We start from the raw sequence: 20,911 nt of genomic DNA, 5'->3' as shown, positions 1-20,911 counted from the left end.
AAAAGTCAGAGACCTAATGCCTTTGAAGGCATTCCTCTAAAAGTGTAGATATTACAATGGTCTAAATAAACTGCTAGTCAGATGCAACAACAGAGAACCTGAAGAAATGGTGGCTGGTCTGTCCCTTAGAGTAACAGTGGTCTCGACTACAATCAGGGGCCTGTTGCAGAATTCATTTCCAAACGGTGGGATTAACCATCTTTTTAACTGTCTCACCCAGATAGAGGGCTATCCCACTGCCATACAGAGGGCTGACTAGAGGTGTGATAAGAGACAAAGCTAATCCTTTGTCTCCAAGAAAATATACATCATGAACCTGTCAAATGTTTAGATAGGAATGAATTGGGATTCTAGAACTCTGTATCATAGGTCTCTGGAGCAATAATTTGAACTTGGAATATTTAAAAATAAATGTCATCTACTTTAAAAAATGAAAAAATAAAATAAATCAAATAAAATGCTTGATATGGCTGCTAAGAAATATTTTAACAGTACTACCACCAGATGGGAAAACGGATGTATGCATAGTAGATAGATGACTAAAAACTTAGCAATCCTTTACCATATGTCTGCTCTGTGCTTGGTTGTTATATGTATACTATTTCAATTAATTCCAGCAACAGGAAAGATAATACACCGATTATCATCATTAATTACACTTGTACACATCTAGGTACAACTATAAGCTGCTATCATTGGTTCAGAAAAGAACTGTTACACTAAATTCAAGAAGGCTACATGATCATCATGTATATGGTCCATAATACAACTGAAGGATTGAAGCAGAAAATGACCATTAATAGCAAAATTATGCTAATTTACTCATCATACACACTGCTTTGAGTATAATTAACAATTTGATCAACACACAGCTAGAAGTTCTTTAGCTAAAGGAAGGATTAACTGAAATCCATAGGCAAATTCTGGCCCCTGGCAAGTTTTCTAATATCTGCACATTTTCTCAAATAATGAAAGCAGATCAACAGCACTAGGCCAAAGCAACAGTTTAATTTTAGCAACTCTCTGTCCAAAAGCCAATGCGCCAAGGTTACAGCCACGGTTACTATGCCACCTCCTAATGGCTGTGGTCAGAAACACCACAAATCATTTGCAAGTCAAATGTCAGGGTTCAGTAACAGAGGAACTGATATACTTGGAGCATTTTCAGAAACTCTTTCCCACCCAGAACCATTCTCACCTCCCTAAAGACACAAACTTTCATTCACTCAGTATTTATGTTATGATAGCTCACTGCATGCCAGGGGACAGAGTTATATCAGACACAGGCTTGGCCCTGCTGAAACGTACAGATATTCTCAGACCTAACCACAAAATTCAGTGGCACAGTCCTAAGGAAGTAAAGGGCTTAGAATCAAAACACAGACATACTAATACGCAAATATGCTCTTCATAAGGGCACATCACTTGTTCAACGTGCTCAAGTTGCACCTGGGAACGGACTCAATTTTACTGATATACACTCTATTATAAACATATCCTGAGCTTTCCCAATGGCTCAGTGGGTAAAGAATTTGCCTGCAATGCAGAAGACACAGGAGACAGAGGTTCCATCCCTGGGTCAGGAAGATCCCCTGGAGGAAGAAATGGCAAACCCACCCCAGTATTCTTGCCTGGAGAATCTCACGGACAGAGGAGGCTGGCGGGCTACAGTCCAAAGGGTTGCAAAGTGTTGGATACAACTGAGCCACTAAGCACAGCACAACTCCATCCAAATGCCCATCTCAGGGTCTGCATAGCCAGACAGGTGTGGGTTTGGCCAGGGGTCTGTGTCAAACACCCTCAGTAGGGCACAGTAGAACCTGAAAGAAGCACCAGGAATTCCTGTGGTTTTCCAGCTCTTAGACCCTGCAGCCACTTCATTCTCAGCTCAGGACAAGCCCCATGTGACAAGGATAAATTATTAAACCTACTGATTTCAGGCAATGTCAGGAATGTGGAGGAAAAACATTTGCATCCACATTGGATGCAAAAACACCTTAGGGCCCAGGTGACATGACAACATTAAATCATCACAGGATGTTATACTTTTCCATATATAATTTCAAAATGGTTGCAGTGGGACACACCTGTCAGTTTAGGTACAGTAACAACACTCACACTCAGCCAAGAGAGAGACTGATCATGAAACAATTACTCACTGAGCACCAGCTATAGGTCAAGAGCAGTGCTAAGCATGGCTGTGGTTGAGGAAAAAAAAGAAGACCCCAGGTGTAGTGAGGAGACTGGGCACAAGGGCCTCTAGTGTCAAAGGTGTAGGTACAGAGACAACACGTTAAAGGGGAGAGAACGCGAGAATCAGATGGAGAACCCAGCTCTACCTCTTGCTACTGCATGCCTTTGCCAAGGCGCTTCACTCCCATTTCCTCATCTGTAAAAATGGAGATCACCACACCTACTTCAAGGTCACTGTGAGGACTAAATGGTAGCAATTATGGGTGTTACATCAGTTCATCAGACTGCCATCATCTGAAACTGGCCTTCACCACTCATTCAAGGCATGACCTTTCTGTGCCTCTGGCTTCCTCATCTGTAAAACGAGGATGATAAGAGTCTCTCATAGGGCGGAGGTGAGGATTCAATGAGTCAATTCTTGCAAAAAAAACTTAAATGTCTGGAATGCAGTGAGAGCCTGAAACAATTTGGTTCTTACCACTGCTATACTCCCAGTGCTTTAAGAATGAGTTGCGAGGGAACAGGGGAAGGTTCTGAAGGAAGAATAGGATTTCTCCAGGGAAAAGAGCCCAGGTGGGGTGGGAAGAGTGGAAATGTAGAAAAGGAAAAAAAGGGGTGGAGGGCAGGAAGTGGTCTGGGAGGCCTGGGGCTCAAGATGGCAGCCCTTGTCTTTCAGTTCCCTGTCATCAGCTGTACTGTCCCACATGGTTCATGAGCCAGTCGTGACCAGTGCCACAGCCTCTCACCAGCTTAGCCACCAGCCAGAGGGCTGGGAATCAGGGCTTTCACTGCAGAGCCAGCGCCCGAGACAAGCCCTGGACATACACAGCCTCATGACACTGTCTCTACACCCAGCCACTTGCCCACAGAGCCACGCTCTCCCCTCCTTAGGTAAGCTGCCCTGGAAGGAGAGTCCTTTCAGGGGTCACTTAGCTTGAGCTCCAGGACTCAGGCTGTTCTTAGGGGTTATGTTTATTTTTTTATATTTTTACATTTACAGAATACTTCACATGATATGATTTTTTTTTAACCTACTGAGTCCCCAAGAAAGAGAACTAATCACTACCAAAAGTAATGAGGTGGAGCTTGATCTCTCCACCTCTCCTCTTACCCCCGTGCGCGCGCGCGCGCACGTGTGTGTGTATGCGTGTGTGTGTGTGTGTGTGTAGTGAGGCAGACATAGAGGAAGACAGAGACAGTGGCAGAGACAGAAAGAAAGTGAACGAAGTATAAAAAGAAAATGTAGAATTGTACATAACACATCACATCTGTGTGAAAGAATGGATATGACTGTACTGCCAGTACCTGAATAAGAAATCTTGAAGGATACAAAAGAAGTTTACAATGAGTTTTTCTTTGGAGAGTAGGACTGAGAAATCTACAGTGAAAAAGAGACTAACTTTTCATTTAATACACTTTCGTACGTATTAATTTTATATGGTGCATGTGTACTGTTTCAAATTTTTAAGCGATTTTAATAAGTACGCAAGAAACCTCACATCAGAAGTTGATCCTAATGCCTAAATAAAAGTATGTTTTCCTGACACATAGCTAAGTGTTATCAGTAAATGATAGCTACCTGTTGCAATATTATTATTACATGTATACAACTTTTGCATAACTAATAAAGTATAATTATTTGTGTGATAACTATATGTCTAGTGATAATTGTGCTCAAGCTCAATTATGTGCATCACATGTCCCCAGTGAGGCTGTGAGCTCCATGGGGATGGCTCCTGTCTGGATTGGCCTTTACTCACATAGCACACGTGGTGTCCCCCACACATGAGATCATCATCACAGACTAGCTGACTGAAGCAACACTCAGGAATAAATGCCCGGCCCACGGCCCCTAGGTGAAAGAGAGAGAGAAAAAAAAAAAAAAGCATCCTTATGCCCATTTTGCAGGTGTGGAAACTAAGGTCCAGTGGAGTTACATGAATAGCCAAAAGTCAAATGGCTGGGTGGTGGTGATTTAGTCGCTCAGTCGTGTCTGACTCTTTGCAACCCCATGGACTGTAACCCACCAGGCTCCTATGTCCATGGGATTCTCCAGGCAAGAATACTAGAGTGGGTTGCCATTTCCTTCTCCAAAACATTTGGGGGAGGAGCTCAAACAAAATCCAGATCCCCAAGACTTCCAGGCAGAACTTTCTATCAGCAGTAGTAGGCATATTCAAACACAACAGATTAGACTCAGTGCTGGAGACATACTGAGAACCCTTAAGAACCACAGCTGGGACTACAAGGAAGTGAGCCTTCTAAAAGAAACCAGCAAATGTCATTTCATTATATACATATATGTAGTAAGATTTTCCTATGATACAAGCTATATTACTCAGGATTCATTAGATAAAAAGAACCAATGGGATGTATATATATACACAAACACAAATATAAAAGGAGATTTATCATGAGGAACTGGCTCATGCAATTATGGACGATCCACTTTTCTCAAGCAGGCAACACTGGAAGGCTAGTGGTATAATTCAGACAAAGTGCAAAGGCCTGAGAACCAGGGAAGCTGATGGTGTAAACTTCAGTCCAAGGGCAGGAGAAAATAAGGCCAAGATGTTCCAGCTTAAGGAGTAGTCAAGAAAAAAGAGGCAAATTTCTTCATTCTCCACCCTTGGTTCTATTCAGGTCCTCAACGGATCGGACGATGCCCATACACACTGGGGACAGCAAGCTATTACTTCGAGTTTACTGGGTCAAGGGCTCACCTCATTTAGAAGCAACCTCACAGAAACACTCAGAAACCATGTTTAATGAGGCTACTGGGTGCACCATGGCCTGTCAAGCTGACATATAAAATGAACCATGACAGTAGTAAAGCACCTTAGAGGCACACACACATGATGGATTCCAAATAGAAAGGCAGTAACCCATATGGGAAGGAAACATCCCCTTAGGGTCTACAGAGAGCACTTTCAAAAAAGTCCTGCCAACTAGCATGGAAGCAGGGGGTCCAGCCCCCTTCAGTGCTGTGAGGCCTCAGGTAACAAGAGTTACCTAGATGTAGACAGACTCCGCCACACGAACCTGAACAAGTTACCAATCCTCCATGAACCTCAGTTTCCTCTTTTGCAAAATGAGGACGATCCAGATACTTTCTGCATAGAATCTACTACAAGGATTAAAGGAGATAACAGGTATAAAGTAATCAGAACAGCTGGATGGCATCACCAACTCGATGGACTTGAGTTTGAGTGAACTCTGGGAGTTGGTAATGGACAGGGAGGCCTGGCATGCTGCAATTCATGGGGTTGCAAAGAGTCGGACACAACTGAGCGACTGAACTGAACTGAACTGAGTCAGAACAGCGCCTGTCATAAAAAGCAATCAACAAATGTTAGTTGTATACTTATTGCTTCCATTATTATTAGAGATAAAAAACTATAGACAGAGTATAAACACCACACACACATATACACACATACACCACTCCAAGAAGAATTCCTTGCCACCTGCTATGGTATTCTGCACAGACTTCTATCATACTACTTATCATAGATTCTAAAACTAATTGTGTACAGATCTGTTTCTTCTTTCTTTTTCTTTTTTTTTTTTTTGCTTTGAGAAAACCTTTATTGCACATCATTGAATTAATTTCTGTTTGAATAAACAGTACACAAAACAAAGATTTATGTTGTGAAAATCCCTGAAGCTTCTAATCAGCAGTCTCCAAGGAGTGGAGACATTGGTTTTGCATCTTTTTTTTTTTTTTAAACATTAATTAGATTTTATTGTTGTCTTCATTTCAATTGTTTGTATCTCTGCAAAACCACCAGACGGCACCAAAGTTATCTTCAATAATGTTGGACAGAGTTGGGTTTTTTCAAATTAATGATAGTTATTTTTAAAAGGATGGGTTTCCCTCTGAAGGGGGAATTCAGCACCATGCATTAGGCGAATGCCCCTGGCCTTCTGTGGCACAGCGTTACCTGACCCATTGGGTTTGATTCACAGCAGTTCTTTCAACAGCTTCTTCCTGAAACATGAACATGGACACCAGGTCTTCATGTAAGGACCCAAACTTTAAAAATCTGTGTGACCGCATACGATTTTTTTTTTATTAGAAAGGGATCCCTCAGGAATTTAAGTTCAGAATGTATTAGTCTGGATTCATCTAGGGTTTATACCCTCAGTGGCCACAAAGATCCAAGCTTCTCAGCAAAGATTGTATTTGTTGATGAACTCCAGAAAATTCTGAGTGAGGTTTGGTCAAACCATCCCAAGCTGGGGCTTCCCAGGTGGTTCAGTGGTAAAGAATCCGCCTGCCAGTGCAGGAGACACAGAAGGCATAGGTTCAGTCCCTGGGTCAGTAAGATCCCCTGGAGGAAATGGCAACTTGCTCCAGTACTCTTGCCTGGAAAATCCCATGGACAGAGGAGCCTGGTGGGCTACAGTCCATAGGGTTGTGGAGTTGGACATGACTGAGCACACACACACACCCAAAGCTGACTCCATCTTCTTTTGCTTAGGGTTACTGACCCTGCTGGGGGTTGTGGGGCGGGGGCGGGGGCGGGGGAATGTCTGACAGATGCAATGCCTCTCTTCCCAGTCCTTCATCTGTACATTACATTAAATATCATCACCCAGTCCATCTTCACTACCTGGAAAAAAGCTATGCTACTGTAATTTGTACATGATACAATTGTACTCAGCTATCCACTCTTCCTTTTGAAAACACCTGAAACCATATGGCATTACAGATATTTAATTGCAACACACGAGTTGCTAATATCTGTGTGGTTTATGCATAGTATATGTAGCTAGTATCTATGTATAAGTTCTCTGTGTAAGATTTAGGCTTAAATAAATAAATAAATACATAAATAGAACTGTATTCACAGTTTGGGATCTGAATGTATTTAAATAATTACTGTAAGCCAGAGACTCTTACTTGCCTACCAAAATAGCCATTCTTTCCTTGTCTCTTAAATTAGCAGAATCCAAATATTTAGAATACAGCTGCCCAATCAAAAGACTACATTTTCCAGCCTCTTTTGCTCATGAGGTCATGTGAGTAAGGCCTGGCCAATGAGATAGAAGAAGTGTTGAGAGGGACTCCTGGGAAACCTCCTTAGCTTAGGGAGAGTGTATGTGCTCTTCTCTGCCCTGTCCTCTGTTCTGTCTGAAACATGGATGGGACGACTGGAGATGTAGTCAGTGCTGGTTGCTGAGGATAAAGGTGATGAGGGTTGGGAAATAAAAAGAAAGCCTGGAACTCTGATGACTTTATCAGTTTCCCTGATGGTCTGCCTCCAGACTTCTTCTGTACAAGAAAGAACAGACTTTTGTCTTGTTTAAACTACTGCTATTTGGACTTCGATTATATTTAAGATATAAATCAAAATCTAAGTGATACACACAAATTCTTACATTCTGCTACACTGTAGCAACCCTGCTTCTTATATGTTTCACTTCATCACTATCTATTATCTTATTAGTGGATTTGGTCTTCCCTGAGCCTCCTTATTCTCCCTGTCACATTTAGTCACATACTAACCTGGGTTCCAGGCACCAGGAATACCTTCAAGTTCCTGAACTGTTGCACACCTGAACTTCCTTGTCTCAGATAAAGGGTTATCTTAGGGTAAGGAACAAAGAAGAGTTTATCCATTAGATGGACTATTTGGGCACAAATTGCTTTTCCGTTTCCTGCCCTCCTGAAAACCAACAAGATGGTACGAAAGATAAGTGTGGGCTAAAATTTTCCAGAAGAACAGTGTATAGAGGGGAGAGAAGGAATAATTTAAACAAGGAGTATTCTGAAACTGGAAGATGATAAACAGGCTACTAAGACCAGAGAATGAAGTAAGTCATTGGGAATTTAGACAGCGGATGTTTCTATCTCCTGGGTGGCATCCTTGTTGGACAGGTTGCCTGAGATGTTGTCTGATTCAAGCAACTCCACAATGCTATAGGGAGAACAGTCTTCCAGACCCAGCTTACTGCATAGCCAACCACAAAAGCCTTTCTCCATGTCCCGGGCAGCTTGCCACCAGGCTTCCCAGGACCATGAGAGCTGGACCACGGCCGCATAGAGGCCCAGGGAAGAGGCCATGGCCATGATGAGCACTGGATAGCAGAGGATGAGGCAGGGGCAACATGAGATCTTGTGCCAGAAGGTCCTCTCCTCGTTGTATACGAGAAAGATGTTGTACCAAGTGACGGTGCCATAGTAGAAAGAGACCACAAAGGAGAGGAGGAAAACCACAGGCAGGCAGACCAACGTCCAGAGGACCACGTGTGGCCCACGGTCTGCTCCCAGCTGGCAGGCCTTTCTGCCTCCAGGTGTTGTTTCCCTTGACGATGCCTTGGGCTTGGTGAGTTCCTGCAGTTCCTTCTCTGTCAACGTGACATGGATGTTTACCATCTGCCCCTTTTTCTTTCCTCGGGTGATGGTCCCAGTTAATGTGACATAGTGGCTGTCCACGGGCATGTTCCACACACCATCATCCATAGGATAGTCTATGAAATCATCTCCCTCCTTCTCTTTAGGCTGATCTCCACCTTCCGATTCCCCAGGCTCCTCATCCAGTGTCTCACTCTCTGACCGGTAGATGATGATAGATTCTGGGCGGGACTCTTTCTTCTTCTTTTTCCTGTGCCCCATGGTGGATTCTCCATCGAGGACCAGAGCAGCTGCCATGGCTTTCCTCAGGGAGCTGTGGTGGGGGCTGGGGAGCTGACCCTGGCCTTCCACCAGTGCTGGCTCTTCCATCCTCGTCTTCAAATCTAGCTGTTCCTTGTCAAGAGTCCAATCTGCCAGAGCAAACTCATGACCCACAACATCACAGAGCTTCTTCCAGGATGCAGCTAATGCAAAGGCGTTCCAGTGACGAGTTGCACTACATGTGCTGCGGACCCGGGCAGGCGGAGAGCGCTGAGCGTCAGGATGCAGCCGCTGAGGAACGGTTCTGCACTGGAGAGACACAGAGCCGCTGCGGCGGGCGTGCCAGGTTGGTGATTGGGATGGATCGGTTTTGCATCTTTTTAAGGCATACATTTCCCATTTATTTTTAAATTTTGAATATAATTGTTTCCAAAATATTTTTGATGTCAGTTGTAGAACTTCTCCCCATGAAACCATGGTTCCTGACCCTGAAATGCTGCTCTTTTCTGTGAGACTGAATGCGCCCCCAAGGGACCTGGCGCACCATGTACTTTTCGTAAGGCTGTAAAAGTACTAATAAATCAATCCTTGTGGGATCAAATATGCATTTGATATGTACTTTAACTTTCATAGATATATAGAATTCTCTTTCCAACTTTGTCCTTTAATACTAAAGGAAAGGAGAACACCTATACATGAGTACTAAAAAATCTTATCTTCTCCAGAAATCAAAACAGTATCAAATAACAGTTGTTCTTCAGAACCAAATATGTGACTGTTAGCTGGTGATATTTTTTTTTTTCTTTCTCTTGCTTTCTTTTGAAAGTGAAAGGCACTCAGTCATGTACAACTTGCGACCCATGGACTGTAGCCCTCCAGGCTCCTCTGTCCATGGAATTTTCCAGGCAAGAATACTGGAGTGGGTTGCCATTTCCTTCTCCATGTTTCTCCTTTCGAGACTGTTTTTCTGAAACCAAAACAGGCTTCTGCTGTGCTGTGCTTAGTCACTCAGTCGTGTCCAACTCTTTGAGACCCCATGGACTGTAGCCTACCAGGTTCTTCTGTCCATGGTGATTCTCCAGGCAAGAACACTGGAGTGGGTTGCCATGCCCTCTTCCAGGGGATCTTCCCAACCCAGGGATCAAACTCAGGTCTCCCACATTGCAGGCGGATTCTTTATCATCTGAGCCACTAGTGAAGCCCAAAACAGATTTATCTAATTCAAATTTATATTCTCAATGCTTAGAACTTGGAAATTGCTCATACATGTTTGTTAAAAATGTCAAAATGGAATGAAAAATTTTGAATCATTTAGACTCACACAGTGATGACTGCAAGCAATATTCTGAATGTTGAAATTCAGTTTCTTTTCATTTTGCTGATATCTTTTTAGCTAGTTCACCATAAAAGCAATATCTATAAATAAAGCTAACTTGTACTCTGAGGTCCACTAATGTGCTAGACTATCAGCCCTATAGCTTTTCTTGATGTTCATTCAACTTCATTTCTGCAAAGTTTAAGCCAACACATTTGACCAAATGAATCTAATTTGTCAAGGAGCCCAGTCTGCCACAGACAGACTCAGAGATCCAATCTCCAGGTTCTCTCTGGAATGGGAAGGTGCAGACCGCCCGCCCCCCACCCACCCCCCCGCCCCCGCCCAGGGCTTCCCAGGTGACACAGTGGTAAAGAATCCACCTACGATGCAGGAGACACAGGAGACATGGGTTCGATCCGTGTCAGGAAGATCCCCTGGAGAAGGAAATGGCAACCCACTCCAGTATTCTGGCCTGGGAAATGCCATGGACAAAGAAGCCTGGCAAGCTACAGTCCATGGAGTCACAAAAGAGTCAGACACAACTTAGCAACTAAACAACAACAAGAACAAAGCTCGCTTTAACAAGCACAGTCACCAGAATCGGTTCTCTTTCTCAGGGCTTAGTGGGAGGACAGAAGTGATAGGAGGAATTAACCATGGAAACTCTAACTCCCTTCCAGGCACAAAGGTAAAGTCTGTGAACAGGGTGACTGCTTAGATACCTCTTCCAAGTAGACTATGAGACTGTGAACTCCAAAAGTGCATTGATAACAAATCTTATTCCATTTCTACGTAGTACAATCATGCTTGTCCTCAGACGTAACTGTGTGATTCAATATTAAACACTCTCTCTAGGACAATGCTTACTGTCTTGAAGTGTAAGCTCTATCTATCATGGAGGCCAGACTTATTCCTTGCCTAAAGCCAGTAATACATCTTTTGGATAAAGTACACACTTTGGGAGTTAATTAACTTCATTATATTACATTGCCCATTCATTATAACAACATAACTATGACTGGATTCAGCTACTGTAGTTACTCCAACCAATTTCATTTTCAGAGGACACTTTATGCCTCGTGAGGAGGAAAAGAATAGTTGTAGGAGCCATCCATTCATGCCCTCGTGTTTGTTGAGTGCCTGCTATGTGCTATACACAGATCTAGGTGCTGTGGCTACGGAGAAGACAAAACAGAAAAAAAAAAAAAATTTGCTCTTATGGAGTTTACCATTTGTGAGGAAAAACAGATAAAAGCTATTTTCAGGTAATGATTTATTAAGAATCAGGAAGGTTTTTCTGACGCAGTTAAAATTATGGATGACAAGAAAGCAGCATCCATGCAAAGAATTCCCTTGGCACTGAATTTAACATGATTTCTATCCATATTTCCATGGAGCTTTGTGGAAGAAGCATGCTGCTCTGTTTTCCAGAAAGTCACAGCTAAGACGGACTGTGAAAACTTGAATTCAATTCCATGCACCAAAATCTCTAGATCCATAAAGAGATCAGGTCAGACCCTTATGTGTAGTTTAGACATTTGTGGAAAGACCCTGTTGTTTAAATGACTCCCAAGACACATGAAAACAGACAGGAATCATGTAACAAAGTAAACTGTTTTGAATTGTTAAGAATAATATTCTTACCTTGTTAAGAATAATGTCCCTTCCCTAAACTTTACCTGAGCAGGAATTGGTTACAAAGTCCTAAAGAAAACAACCAATGGGTCCACAGATGGAGTGAACCCTGGCTGTACACTGACCACCTGGCGTCCCCACCCTCTGTCTTCTGACAATAGCTCACTCTTTCATCCCCCTTCTCAGATCACCCCACTCCCAGCTCCAGGTGGGAAGGCCTCACCCAGACCCACCAGTGGGCACACTGAAGCTGTTCCACTGGAGCTCCAGTTCCACTGGAGCTGGCAGGGAATGGGCATGTAACCCAAGCTTCTCTAGTCCATGTAGGTCCTGGGATTTGTATAAGAGTTCCTACATTTTTTATCCTGATGGACAGAACTTGGAGGTAAGTGAGGCTTTGTTGCAACAGGTATGCCTGGCAAAGAACAGAGCCTCCGAGGAGCAGGATGTGGGGAGATGGAGTGAGACACTGGGCCTAGTTGTCTTCATCATCTGAGCACGTGGATCAAGCCACACCTGAATCCAGTTTGTTCACAGATTCTCAAAATCATTGGTTAATATATTCTTTTTTCTTATTCCAATTTATGATGGATTTTTTTAAAAAATCAGATGCCACTGGATGAGTCTGAAAACATACAACAGGTAAACTTTCCTTAATACCAAATTATTGAGAACTGAACACACTTCTAAATATATCCAAAGAGCCACCTGTTATAAGAGGAAACAAGTCTCTTCTGATTTCCATTTATCAACAGTTCTTTGAATGTGGTCATTTTAAAGAGATCTTGCAAAAATTTGGTTGGTATCTGCAGACATGCTGTGATAGTCAAGCCAGACCTAAATCAGATTTTTCCAGTGCAAAAATAGGAGACAACTTAAAGTATTCATGAAAAAAAAATTCTTTTGAAAGTCACTTCTTAAAATGTCAATACTGCCTTTCTTTGGTGGAATTTTCTTTTTGCAAATAATAATAGGTCTATTGGCGGCTTCCCAAGTGGTGCAGTGGTAACAAATCTACCTGTCAATGTAGGAGATGCAAGGGAGGTGGGTTCGAACCTTAGGTTGGGAAGATCCCCTGGAGAAGGAAATGGCAACCCACACCAGTATTCTTGCCTAAGAAATCCTATGGGCAGAAGAGCCTATTGGGTTACAGTCCAGAGGCTTGCAAAGAGTTGGATACAACTGAGCACACACACATACACACACACACACACACACACACACACACAACAGGATTATCACTTTCTTGGTTCCACTCATTCTGACTGAAACCAATCTAGTAAGAAAAGGTATGGAGTTTCACTTATATAATCCACGAATAAATTCACCTAAAAAAGGAGTCCTTAAATTTTTATAGTTAATTCATTTCTACTTCTTTGCCTGAAATGACTCTCCTCTTGTTCTCATGGCTTGTTACATTGGTGAAGCAGTTTCACTTTACAGAAATGGTGCTCTCAGAAGAATTAACATTTTCTTCATGGGCTGATCAATTTAGAAAAATTGCTTTCTCTACCTTAAAATACAAAATCCTCTCCCACACTATGTAAGTCAAAGAGGTGAAGGGTATAAATAAAAGAAAAGAAATATGTCTACAGTATGTGCTTAGTCGCTCAGTCCTATCTGACTCTTTGCGACCTCATGAACTGTAGCCTGCCAGACTCTTCTGTCCATGCCCTCCTCCAGGGGATCTTCCCAACCCAGGGATCGAACCCAGGTCTCCTGCATTGCAGGTGGATTCTTTAGTATCTGAGCCACCAGGGAAGCCTGTGTCTATAGTAATGGATGTTTACAGTGGGAATGAACCATGACCTGGGTCCCAGTTCCTTCAGACACCACCAGTAGGTGGGTGTCCTGAATCAGAAACCCTGTGCTCCACCACCAGGCCCATCACTTACAATCTGTGCTGACAGTCCTAGAGTTTGGGACCATTTTCCATGGACAATAAGTGCTCAACATTGGAATATTTCCTTCTATCCAGAGGCACAGCAGGAAACAAAAACATGAGGAAATTTCATATGTGAGTAAATTGGGTATGGAAGAGATACATGATTGACGTTGGCAATGAGGTACACTTAGGACCAATAGACATCAGGAAGAAGATAATGCTGTGGACCCTAGAGCCCCCAACTATAATCAGAAAAAAGGGGGACTTCTCTGGTGGTCCAATGGCTAAGACTCCGCACTCCCAATGCAGGGGGTCCAGGTTCCATCCCTGGTCGGGAACTAGATCCCACATGCTGCAACTAAAGATCCCACGTGCTGCAACTAAGAGCAGGCACTGCCAAATAAATAAATATATTTTTAAAAACCAAGCAAAAGAGTGGACTAGATGTTCTACCAAAGAAGAATGGCAAATGAGCATGAGGAAAAAGGTTTCAAATCATAAGAGAAAAGGTTTTACCTCATAAGATATTAATAGAAAAACAAATTAAAACCACAATGAGAGATACCACTGCTCATCCATTAGGACAGCTAAAATATAAAAGTCTGACCGCACCAAATGGCTCAAGGACATGGAGCAAGTGGAGCTCTTATACTCTGCAGGCGGGAATGTAAACTGGCACAGATTTGGAAAACAGTTTGGCCATTTCTTTTTTTTTTTTTTTTAATTAATTTTATTTTATTTTTAAACTTTACATACTTGTAATCAAAATGAATCCGCCACAGGTATACATGTGTTCCCCATCCTGCTTAAAACTTTAAACTTGTGACGACTGTGTGATCTAGTCATTCTACTTTTATGTTTTTACTCTAGACAAGTAGAGAGCCTACGTCCATATAAAAATGTGCCTATATATATTCTTTTCTTTTTTTTTTGCCTATATATATTCTTAATGCCTTTATTTGTAACAGCCCCGAGCTTCAAATAACTCAAATGCCTATCAACTGTGAATGAATAAACTGTGGCACAAAACCCATACAATGGAATAAAATTCCACAACATAAGGATTGAACCTCTGATACATGCAATGACATGGATGACTCTCAAAACAGTTATACTAAGAGAAAGAAGCCAGTTTGTAAAAGTACACAGTGTGTAGATCCATACATGCAAAAGTCTAGAAAATGCAAAATAAGCTACAGAGCTAGAAAGTAGATAACTGGCTGCACGGGAAGGGGCTTATGGGTAGAGAATGGCAGGGTGGAGCTGGAAGAAAGCATTAAAAAGGGTTGTGAAGGACTACCCTGGTGGCCGAATGATTAAGAATCTGCCAGCCATTGCAGGGGACATGGGTTCGATCCCTGGTCTGGGAAGATCCACCATGCCACAGGGAAATTAAGCCTATGTGTTGCAACCACTAAGCCCTCATAACCCAACAAAGATCCCGCATGCCTCAGCTAAGACCTGATGCTACCAGAAATCAATTTTTTTTTTAAAGGAGGCATCATGAGCAAAGTTCTGGAGGTGATGGGCACATTCTTTATTGAATGTGGTCATGGTTTCACTGGTGTGTGCATATGTCAAAATTTATTGTGTACAGTTTAACTACATTGCATTACATGTTAATTACACTCAATAAAGCTGATTTTTAAATATGCATTTCACATTCAGATGGCCTCCTGTCTAAAGCTCTGGCTCTATCTTTTTTTAGCTTTGCTACTTTGGACAAGTTATCTCTGAGCCTCACACTGTCCGACTGTAAAAATGGCAGTTTGTAACACTTATTATTTTCCACAGGTATTGCAGATGTCAGCTGATAACCAACCCAGTGAAACATAAGAAATACTCAATAAATTGCAGCTATTATTAATAATAACAATAGTAGCATCACCCATTCTTACTTTTTAACTTCCTGTAAAAGCTAACTTGAAAAACAAGACATATACCTCACAATTTTTAGAACCTAGAAAGCTGAGTCTTTACTTTCTTATTCAGTGTTTCAGATAGTGCTAATGTGAGTTTTGCTAAATCAAAAGGTACACTAGCAGAAAGTCAATTTTCAAATATAATTTGTGACCCATCCTACCTGGTATAAATGGTTATACAGTGTCAGCAAGATTACACTTTATCATGCATATATAATCCTACTTCAACTGCAAGTAGCAAAACCACATTTCAAGTTTTAAACACATACACAAATACACACACACGTACACACACATATTTCAAAATGTTCAACCTAAAGGTCTTTTTACACATGTGTAGTATACACATGCATGATTGCTGTCTTCTCCCACAGACCAGGGAATAGGATCGTGGAATTGTGCGAAGGGAAGAAATGGGTCCGGCTAACATCTTCGTAATATGTGAGTGGAAGACCAAGCCTAGAAAGATGTCCCTAAGCACTGCAATAATTTAGTAAAAAGGCAAGCTACACAAGCAGTTTGCTGACAGTTTGGAAAATAAAATAAGGAAAATTTACATGCAACAGGCATTAAATGTCAAGCCACTAAGAAGATAGTTTGAAAGCATTTAAAACCTACACAGTCAACAAAACAAAACGAAAACCCCTGGTGTAATCTGACTGAAAAGATCACATCTTGCACAGCAATGGATCATGTAAAAGTAATGACATTTTAATGCCCACAGATATGGTTTGTTTAGAAGCAAACACCTTCAATAACTTTTATTTAAGAAACTTAATGTTGAATCTTTAAGAAATACATTAATGTTTTTTTTTAACTCTAAGATTATAAAGTATTAATTTTGACCTAGCTGTATTTTCCAAGTTCATAGAAAAATATGGATCTACAGTCCTGCACAGAAACCTCAATTGTATCTGAAAGCTTGGCTTTCTAGGTGTGTATATGGTTATATATTTATAACTTTCAGAGGCAAAACAGACATTACTGAACAGATACCAAAAACTGAGGAATTAAATGCTTAGTTGACAATATAAATGGTGGTCCTTTTATACCTGTAACATATAATATTGTATATCAACTAAATATGTCAATTGAAAAACTGAAAGAAAAGTTTATAAATGGTAGCCCTTCAGTTTGTAGGTTTTTACAGATATAATAACACCTGTAATAGAAAAGACCGATAAGCACACACAAAAAAATCCTCAATATTATTATCTATTGAGGAAATGTAAATCAAAACCACAATGAGATAACACTTCACCTCCACCAGGATGACAACAATCCAAAAAAGATAACAACAAGTGTTGTTGATGATGTGGAGAAACCGAAACCTACATTTCTTGTCGATGGGAATATAGTATTTTACAGCTGCTTTGGAAAACTATTTGGCAGTTTCTCAAAATGCTAAACATAGACGTACCACGCACTTGTGTAAGCTGTTTCATTTGTGTCCAACTCTGTGCAAACCTATGGACGGCAGCCTACTAGGCTCCTCCGTCCATGAGATTCTCCAGGGAAGAATACTGGAGTGGCCTCCTCCAGGGGATCTTCCCAACCTGGGAATCAAACTCATGTCACTAACATCTACCTGCACTGGCAGGTGGATTCTTTACCACTAGCACCACCTCGGAAGCCCAAAGGTACCACATGACCCAGCAAATCCACATGTAGGTATATATTCAGCAGCAATGAAAACATAAGAACAGTCCACACAAAAACTTAATAGCAATGTTCACAGTAGCATTATTCACAATAGCCGATCTTTGGAAACAACCCAAATGTCTATTAACTGATGAGTGGCTAAAGTCTGATATATCCATTAGATGGAATATTATTTGACAATAAGAAGGAATAAAATACTGATACATGCTACAACAGGGATGAATCTTGAAAATATTATGCTAACTCAAAGAAGCCAAACACAAAAGACCACAGTGGTGAGCTTGGTCAGCCTGAGCACCGAAGACCTGACCACTGAAGGATCTGCTTTTTCTTTTTCGGCCCCCAGACATCCTAGCCCTTCATGCCCCTTCAGTGAGCATCCATCCCAAGAATACTAAGGGAGGCTATGTGCCAAGCACTGTCCTGGGTAAGGGGGTATAAAGAAGCCAAGAGATTCACTGCCCCCTAAAAAGCCTGGTTGTGCAGGGAGATGAAAAAAATGTAAGCGACATCAGACCCAGAAATTTGGAGATCCTTTAAAATCAAGACCGAAAAAAAAAATACCTACAGATTCTTGGTTTTACAGAGTAAAAACATGTAGAGTAAAATCGCAGTTATATTTTCTGAAAAGTACACCACAGCCCCAACTCCAGGCAATTTGTACAAGGATAAACTGCATTCCAACAAGGCCCAAAAGAGTTCAGCCTGTGTCAGACAAATTTTACACAAAGTTAAAATTTTACTTTGGGGAGCAAAGCAAAATCTTCCTGGCAAAGTACATCTCCTACGGTGTCTGTTTTCGTCGAGATTGCCAGGAACATGCAATTCAAAGCCATGTTTTGCATTGCAGTAACTTCTATACCCTCCATCTGGTAAAACTCTTATGACCTGCGTCAGGTGGGGCAGCTATATTTCTCTGCTGCCAAATGCCTTCCTCCAGACAGAAACCAATTTACCCACAGAAGAAAAACTCCACAGAACTGACGTCTGAGGAGGATACAGAAGTGAACTCTAGCACGAGTCCTAATCCAACCCTCTGTATTCTTTCCTAACGCGTACTATGATCCAGTTAGGCTGTAGCGTCACAGTCCATTTGATCCCACATGAAGCCAGTCATTAAAGGCTGCCCTATATCTGCCCATCTCCTTGAGATTTGCATATTCATCCTCCCAACAGGCCTTCCTCAAGTTTCACCGAAAGGAACGTTTCCCTGAGACTTTGCTGTTTGCACGTGGACCTATTCAGACTCTACAATTCTCTTTGAAACCAAACTTCTGACTGCTTTGCAGATGTTTCCTTATAAACCCCTACTCTGCTGACCTCTTAAACAAATTATGCTCAGTGAAAGTTCTCAGTTTGGGGCATGTTTTTTCCACAGTAACTGTTTCAGAAAAGAGTTAGAGGACAGCATGAGGAAAACACATCTACCTGTTATAGACACAACTCCTGTTTACCATTTGAGGAAAACACATCTACCTGTTATAGACACAACTCCTGTTTACCATTTATCAAGCACCTCATCATGGGACAAGATATACAACAGCAGATACCATAGAGATGAATGATAAGCAATACAATATAATACGTATTCTCTACTTCCCCCATATCTTTTTTACATTTTCAGAGCTTCCAAAATACTTGACTGAAACATTTTGGGTACCAGTAAAACTTATTTTAACATAGAATTTGAATTTCAGTCATGCCTTACTTGACATTTTCAGTTTACATCATCAACTGACCCTTTGTTGATGCCTGTCAACAACACTTAGGAACATAATAGTTTTTCTTAAATTCATAGAATCCTGAATCTAGGAGTGATATTGGTCCTATTTAAGGAAGACTACATTTATACATCCCTCTCTCAGAAAAAGAAAACACAGTTTACTGTTGTTTAAATTTTTTAAGAGGGAATAGTCCATACTCTCTCTTTCAATATGTCCCTAATCTCTCAATATAGCAAGCAGATTTTTTTATTCCTAATGTGTAACTTAAATATACAATCAAGTTAACCCAGGGACCTAGTATTTATTTTTATTCACTCTACCCAAAGGCCGTATTATAGTCTCTGGCACACAGCAGGTGGTAAGCAAATATTTAATGAATACCCACAAGAAGGGCTTCCCTGGTGGCTCAGATGATAATCTGCCTGCAATGCAGGAGACCTGGGTCTAATCCCTGGGTCGGGAAGATCCCCTGGAGAAGGGAATGGTTATCCATTCTAGTATTCTTGCCTGGTGAATCCCACGAACAGAGGAGCCTGGAGGCTATCGAGTTTCAAAGAGCCATATATAGAGCCATGGAGTTTCAGAGTTAGACACAACTGAGTGAATACACATGCATGCACCCATGAAAGAGAAAAAAATAAACAGAAGGAGACAGAAAAGAAAAGTAGAAGAGAAGAAAAGAAGAGAACAAACAAATACTAAAAAGTATCAAACACTGATATCGCATTTAAGCAATTAACAGTAGGGAAGCAAAGATGTAAAATATACATAAATAACCATAATACAAAGCAGAAAATCTTAAAGGGTCACAAATAAAATATTGGGGAAAATCAGAAGAAAGTTATGTAATTCTAGATAAGAGAAATCAGGAGCAAGTCAATGGAGAAAATAACTGAGGGACCTCAAATAACAGGCTGATTTCAGACAAGTCATCATAAGGGGAAAAGAAAATCCAAGCAGAAGTCATGAACATGAGAAATCATGGAGTGAAGAGAAATAAAGAGTTTTAAGAGAGTATAGAATATAGAAAGGAGTGCCTTTAGTATCCAGGCTTATAATTATATAGCAGAAATATTACTAATGAGTAGGAGATCACGTGAATGAGTAAGCAACTGAATGAACAAATTAATTGTTAGGCCTGGCACTTTAAAATAAGAGTAGGAAATGGCAACCTACTCCACTATTCTTGCCTGAAAAATTCCATGGACAGAGGAGCCTGGTGGGCTACCATCCATGGGGTCACAAAGAGTCAGACACAGCTGTGTAACTGAGTGTGACAGCACTTTAAAGGTAAAAGACAAATGTGAACATGGCTTCTACCATCTATCCACTGGATGGTAGCAAATTACACCTCTATCTCTCTGCAAAGGATCTAGTGGGAAAGCCTCCTTTCATCAAATTGAGTCTACTTGAATTTAAAAAATTAATGTCAAAGCAATCTTGAGAAAAAAGAACAAAGCTGGAGGTATCACACTCCATGACTTGAGACTGTACTACAAAACCACAATAAAAGCAGCATAAACAGCATGGTACTGGCACAAAAACAGACACACAGATCAACAAAACAGAACAAGGAGCCCAGAAATAAACCCATACACTTACAGTCAGTTGGTCTACAACACAGGAGGCAAGAATATATAACAGAGAAAAGACAGTCTCTTCCACAAGCAGTGCTGGGAAAACTGGACAACTTCATGTAAAAGAACACAAAAATAAATTCAAAAGTATTAAAGACCTGAATGTAAGACTGGAAAGTATAAAACTCCTAATAGAGAACTTAGGCAGAACACTCTTTGACATGAATCATAACAATATATTTATGATTCTATCTCCTAAGGCAAAAGAAACAAAAGCAAAAATAAATAAATGGGATCTAATTAAACTTAAAAGCTTTTGCACAGCAAAGGAAACCATCAACAAAATGAAAAGACAATCTACTGAATGGGAGAA

The 20,911-nt window shown here is 41.2% G+C and overlaps 2 protein-coding genes across 6 annotated transcripts in view; both read right to left on the bottom strand.

Moving 5' to 3' along the window:
* PDE1C (phosphodiesterase 1C) overlaps positions 1–20,911 on the bottom strand; it is a 541,449-nt gene that overhangs the window by 258,755 nt on the left and 261,783 nt on the right. The gene's annotated exons all lie outside the window — the stretch shown is intronic.
* LOC133246158 (transmembrane protein 169-like) lies at positions 5,916–9,159 on the bottom strand. Its single transcript, XM_061414178.1, has one exon. The coding sequence runs from the start codon at positions 8,921–8,923 to the stop codon at positions 8,030–8,032; it is 894 nt and encodes a 297-aa protein (XP_061270162.1). The 5' UTR covers positions 8,924–9,159; the 3' UTR covers positions 5,916–8,029.

Source organism: Bos javanicus, chromosome 4 (assembly GCF_032452875.1).
Source record: "Bos javanicus breed banteng chromosome 4, ARS-OSU_banteng_1.0, whole genome shotgun sequence".
NCBI classification, from domain to species: Eukaryota; Metazoa; Chordata; class Mammalia; order Artiodactyla; family Bovidae; genus Bos; species Bos javanicus.
The sequence above is the reverse complement of the archived record's forward strand: the minus strand, read 5'-3'. Positions and strand labels throughout refer to the sequence as shown.

Coding starts and splice junctions, on each gene's coding strand:
- LOC133246158 (XM_061414178.1), bottom strand. CDS start 8,923: ATGGAAGAGCCAGCACTGGTGGAAGGCCAGGGTCAGCTCCCCAGCCCC.